The sequence below is a fragment of the Nicotiana attenuata genome, unplaced genomic scaffold (assembly GCF_001879085.1).
Source record: "Nicotiana attenuata strain UT unplaced genomic scaffold, NIATTr2, whole genome shotgun sequence".
Taxonomy (NCBI): Eukaryota; Viridiplantae; Streptophyta; class Magnoliopsida; order Solanales; family Solanaceae; genus Nicotiana; species Nicotiana attenuata.
In genome coordinates this window covers 69,062-74,512 of record NW_017674497.1, presented here as the reverse complement: position 1 = coordinate 74,512, position 5,451 = coordinate 69,062, and the positions used below count along the sequence as shown (strand labels likewise).

The 5,451-nt window shown below is 34.0% G+C and overlaps 1 protein-coding gene across 2 annotated transcripts; it reads right to left on the bottom strand.

The window, feature by feature from the left end:
* Positions 1 to 761: 761 nt before the first annotated feature.
* LOC109218773 (floral homeotic protein PMADS 1) lies at positions 762 to 4,648 on the bottom strand. 2 transcript variants are annotated; one of them, XM_019383158.1, is made up of 7 exons: positions 4,261 to 4,648; positions 4,098 to 4,164; positions 3,736 to 3,797; positions 3,500 to 3,599; positions 2,318 to 2,359; positions 2,166 to 2,210; positions 762 to 1,246 (listed from the first exon to the last, which is right to left on the bottom strand). In XM_019383158.1, exons 1-7 carry the CDS (start codon positions 4,446 to 4,448, stop codon positions 1,067 to 1,069), a joined length of 684 nt encoding a protein of 227 aa, XP_019238703.1. In that variant the 5' UTR covers positions 4,449 to 4,648; the 3' UTR covers positions 762 to 1,066. The 2 variants fall into 2 exon arrangements, with proteins under 2 accessions (XP_019238703.1, XP_019238704.1); XM_019383159.1 differs by lacking the exon at positions 2,318 to 2,359 and having other exon boundaries at positions 4,261 to 4,645.
* Positions 4,649 to 5,451: the final 803 nt, after the last annotated feature.

Genomic DNA, 5,451 nt, shown 5'->3' with positions numbered 1-5,451 from the left:
ATCAAATGCCTCTAAGAATCAACAGAAATTAGTAATCAACAAATCTTACTTTTTCATTTAAATATTTATTTTTGGGTGATGGAGGGTGATGGGGGAGATAGTGGTGGAAGAAGACAACGTGGAGGCAGGGGTAAAATGGAGTTGGAACGGTGAGTTGGCATGCCACGTAGCGTCCACCTCAGCTAAATATTCAGTCGACAGGGATGATGATGGCCATGGTGGAGGGCCCTAATGGAGGAGGGGTATTTTTGCGTCACTTTTGTAACGTTAGGGGTAAGGGTGGATCAAAAGTATAATGGAGGCTATAAATGATCCTTTTCGCATAGTAGATGGGTATTTTTGACCCTTTTCCCTGCTAATAATCTACAACAACTGCATCTCAATCTCAAACAAGTCTAGTAAGCTATATGAATCATCACAAATAATAGGGGCAAATGCAGTATTTATTTTGTCCTGAAATTTTAAACTAAAAATCTTAATTTCAGGACAATTCAGAACATTTTTGTCCTGAAAAATTGAACCGAAAAACTAAAGTTGAGGTCGTACGGACTAATTCATAAACAGTAGACCTTTAGAGTCGCTATTTGGTGTCATTTTTACTAGAATAATATCATTCTATTTAGGCCCGTCTAGTTTTAATATATCAAAAATGTCAACGATATTAATAATTGTTTCTCTAGCATTAAATGTATTCTATATTTTTTACTAGTGTAAAATTTGACAAGATTAACAGACGCCTAACAAATATTGACATGAAAAAATAACATAACGTTAAACACTACAAAAAACACCTTATACGGCACTTCCCTTATACAAAACAACGACATTGAGTTTAAAACCCTTACATAAGTTTTACGTTTGAAGCAAAAGTAGCAGAGTAGTCTAAAGAGTCAAGTCATGCATGTCCAAGAAACATTGCATGTGCTTATTTAGAAAACACTATAATAGGGAAATATTACAACAAGCTAAAGGCCGGCCGATTCACTCTGCGTAGATTGACTGAACGCAGAAAATTTTCCACTGACAGGTGATCGCATCTCCCACAGGATTTTTCGTAGGTTACTACTCAAGCTAGAGCAAAAGTAGTGATATCGGAGCCTCCTCCACTGTGAAGATGATGATTTGGCTGGTGGTTTGGTTGAAGGCGTAAGGCTAATATGCGTGGCCCTCCATTTGGGAATCCAAGCACAGAGTTATAATCCCCTTCTTGCTCAACCAATCCATATGGATCCTCTTGTCTTGCATCCTGCAGCATTTGAAATATCTTAAATACCTCAAAATTCACTGGTCCAACTAATTTGGTTTCATGCTAAGTAGGTTCACAAAAAAAGTAAAGCGCTTCCTATAGAAAATTATGCTTAGTTCTAGGTCGTTGATGATCATAAATCTTACATTTTTCTTATTTTTTTCTTTTTCTTTTTCTTTTGAAGTGGTTCGTTAATTATGTCCAACTATGGAAACTTAAGCCTTGTTTGCTACACTTTCTATTTCGTTTTTCTGAGCTTTCTAGCAACTGATTAGCTAGCTCCATCTCTACTTGTTTTTCAGTTAGCTATCAATAGTTAACTGGCACCTTCTTTATGTTAATTGGCACTTAATTCTACAGAAAGATTTTTACCATGCATGCATATGGATCGTTTAAGAAAAGTAATGTGTGACCATTTCTCAACACACACAACATGATTTTGCTTCTAATTAATATTTCCAATTGATTCCGGTTCGGGCGAAGGAAGACTGATTAGATTAGCGGTAGGCATTTCGGTCGGCCATTACACAGGACCCTCGCCCCTCAACCAGGGGTGAAGGTACATAGCTCTAAGGGTGGTCAGTTGATCACCCTTCATCGAAAAATTATATTGTATATATAGGTAAATATTAGATTTTAGTGGTATATAATATATATTGAACACCCTTTATCGGGGATTTTTTATTTTTCTTTTTTCAAGTTTGAACACCCTAGATGAAATGCCTCAACACCCACCCACCCCCCTCCCCAAAACAAGAAAAAAGAAATATCGTACAATTAATCTCCGGCCAAATAATTTTGCTTCTAGCTATACAATATCAAGAAATTTGGGGGAAGCAATTGTGGATGATTGGAGAAATAAATTTCATTTCTAAGCAAAAACATAAATATGCTGGAATTAATAAGTTTAAGGACTTACAAATTCAAGCAAGAGATTTCTATGTATTTCTTCCACATTCCTGACCTGCAAATTAACAAAAATAAGAATTCACCCTCATGTGATGGAAGGAAGAACTCCTACTGGAAACAAGCTCAATATATAGAAGGTGAGAACCAAATATATAATTTTACCTTCTTCTTATATGTTTCAATCTGATTGCCAATCACTTTATACTGTTCTTTCACAAATGAAACTAAGTTAGGCATTGCTTATACAGTGATACATAAAGAAAGTTAAATGACCAACTTTGGAAGACAAATAAATGGAATGAAAAGGTAGTTAAGGATATTACTCCTCACATTCTAATTTTTTTCTTTTTTGGGGTTTTCGCCCGGTGTCCGATACCCACATTGGAGTCCGACTATATTCGAATTTGTACCGCGTAGGGACCAATTCGAAGGGAAACGCTCGCTATCCAAGGATTTTTTCATACCTAGAGCTCGAACCCGAAATCTCTGGTTAACGTAAGAGCAGCCTCATCGACTGCACCACATTATTTGGTGGTGCTCCTCACATTCTATAAATATTCACTAGACAAATAAGACTAGAGGGAAAGGTCTAAGACATACACATGCAATGTAAATATTGTCATATTTTACCAAGTGATTTTGTCAGTCTTGTCTAGAACAAAAGCATCATATGAAAAGCGAAGTCCAAGATGAAAGAAAAAATTGTCATTAAGCATATGCCAGCTACTAATCAAATTTTTGAACAAGGAAAAAGAGTAAAACAAGAAAATAGTGATATTAATTCTGACCTATTAAGCTAAATTGTCATATCATCTGGAAGAACTCTGACTGTAGCAATGCTTTCCCCCTCTAGTTTTAAGACAAGACATTTCCTAGTACCCCTTATGCCATTTTAATAATGTTAAGGTGATTTAACAAAGTAAAATGTAAGTTAGTGATTGAAGTTTCAACTAAAAGGTAGTATGTTGCACGAAGCATTTCGCATTTATGTGGAGTCCAAGAAAGGGTCACACTCCGAGGAGGTATTAGGCAGCCTATACTGATGCAAGCATCAGTGACTAATTCTACGACTCGAACTCGTGACATATAGCTCACACGGAGGCAGCTTTACCGTTGCTCCAATGGTCCCTTCTAATTTAAGCTTCCACTATATTCATATTATACCTAGGCAGGTTCTTTTTTTTTTCTTTTTGTGGATCTAGATTAAGATATTCAAGTAGATCTAGAGGAGCAAAGGTTCTGAGTGAAAAAGGAAACTACAGTTGATTCAATTTAAAAACTTTTGTTAACCAAAAAAAAAAAAAATTGGTTGGCATTGGCAAAAAAACCTTGATTGTAATTAACCTTTCTTTCACGAATAAGCTTCAGAGAATTGTCCACATTTTCATTGAGTTCTTCCAACTGCTCGTAGTTCAGATCGTTTAGGCTTTCTCCCATCCTTTGCCTGTCCATCCATTTAATATAATATCAGTCAAAATTAAAGAAAGAGAAAAAAAGAGATTTTTATTTTCATTTTTTAATCAATAAAAAGCTATAATAGATTTCTATTATAGATCTACAAATCCTAGGTAGGTATCTACCTGATCTCTCTTTGGAGATTCCTATTAACATCCTTTAGCTTCCTCAACTGCTCTTGCATTTTCTGCACAATATTAACAAAGTAATAAATCTGAAAACACCTCGAAATATGTTGAACAAATAATTAAGCAAAAAAAAAGTGTATCTTTTCTTAGAGATCTTGGGTTATAAGATTGTCACCCATTGTTAAAAAGAATTTCTACGTTTTTGAACATGAAAAAAAAAAATTAGGTCGGAACAAGGACACGTTCAAAATAATTTTTAATTCTCTCTAAGAATTTAATATTTTAGATGAGATATGATACACGATTTTAAGCAAAAAGAGAAAAATCTAGAGAATTTAGAAGGGAAAAAATTAAAAGACCTCATAGTGGGAGTTCCAAAGATCAACTCCAACAGTCTTTTGGTACAGATCAAACAACTGCTTGGTCCTGAAAATATAGAAACAACATCAAAATAATTAAAAAGAAATATACAACAAATATGAAAATAACTAATAGAAAAATAAGCAGTTTTTAGATACTTACGTGACAGAAGGACTTATAAATTCATGAAGTTTGCCGGTACTTGAAATCATAATTATAGAAACTTTAGCATCACAAAGAACAGTGAGTTCATTTGCCTTCTTGAAAAGTCCATTTCTTCTCTTAGAATAAGTTACTTGTCTGTTTGTTTGGTTCTCTATTCTCTTGATCTGGATCTTACCACGAGCCATAGTTTTTTTTTTCTTTTTGCTCAAAGTTTGAGATCTTAAGAATTACTGAAACCCTAAAAGGTGTGGTTATCTTTTTATGTGTAAATTTTTCTTTTTTGTTTGTGGGTTTGGGGATAAGATACTGGAGGAGGAGGAGATGAGAGGAAAGAGTCTTAGAAAGATGGGGTTACTAAAAATAGAAAGGCTTGCCAAAACTGTGAAAGGTGTTGCAGAATTTGATAAAAGTAATTTAAGAATCAATCAAGTCACTTGTTGTTGTTGTCCCACCTTCATAACTCAGTTATCAGTCACTTGTCACCACCAGCATTTGTTGTTTGCTTGGATGGGTTTCTTTGAATTGGTTTAGATTTACTAAAAAATTTACCAAGGAAATAAGTGAGACTTAGAATTCAAGACCTTTACATGTCCTCATAGGAAAAAACTGATAAATAACCACCTTTCATAACCACTTTGCAGACCACGAATCAAAATGGACATTGTTCTAGACTTTTACATACATGAATTTCAGCATATTATGTTAGAGTTTCACATTTAAAAGTTTTAAATTGAAAAACATAGTCCTGATGTTCGAAAAAAGCATACACGATGAAGCAAGTCTTTGTCACTTTCAAATGATGAAGATAAGGGTAAAAAGATCTAATTAACTAGTTTTTATTACATTTAAAATGGTTGAACTTTAAAAAGCGAACCAAAAAAGGGATCTTTACAAAAATAGCCAGTCATATTCGTTAATATTTACTTTTTCTAGTTATATACATAGTTTATACATTGAATATATATAATTATACACATATAATATATAAATTATGCATATATTATACTTTTACCGGCTGTTTTTAGTTTAAAAAGTTGAGTGGACGACTATTTAGGTTAATTCTTTACCTAAAGGATAGTCCACCTGCGCATTTTTACGATCTGATAACCACCTACTAATAGAGATATTCTCATTCTTCGAAATAATTCAAACAAATACACGACAAAGAGATATCCAGAGCTGCCTATA

Bases quoted from the DNA above. Each gene is read 5' to 3' on its own strand.
- LOC109218773 (XM_019383158.1), bottom strand. From the start codon at position 4,448: ATGGCTCGTGGTAAGATCCAGATCAAGAGAATAGAGAACCAAACAAAC. The intron at 4,165-4,260 runs GTAAGTATCTAA...CTATATTTTCAG, and splicing joins TTTATAAGTCCTTCTGTCAC to GACCAAGCAGTTGTTTGATC. The intron at 3,798-4,097 runs GTCTTTTAATTT...AATATTGTGCAG, and splicing joins TTTGGAACTCCCACTATGAG to AAAATGCAAGAGCAGTTGAG.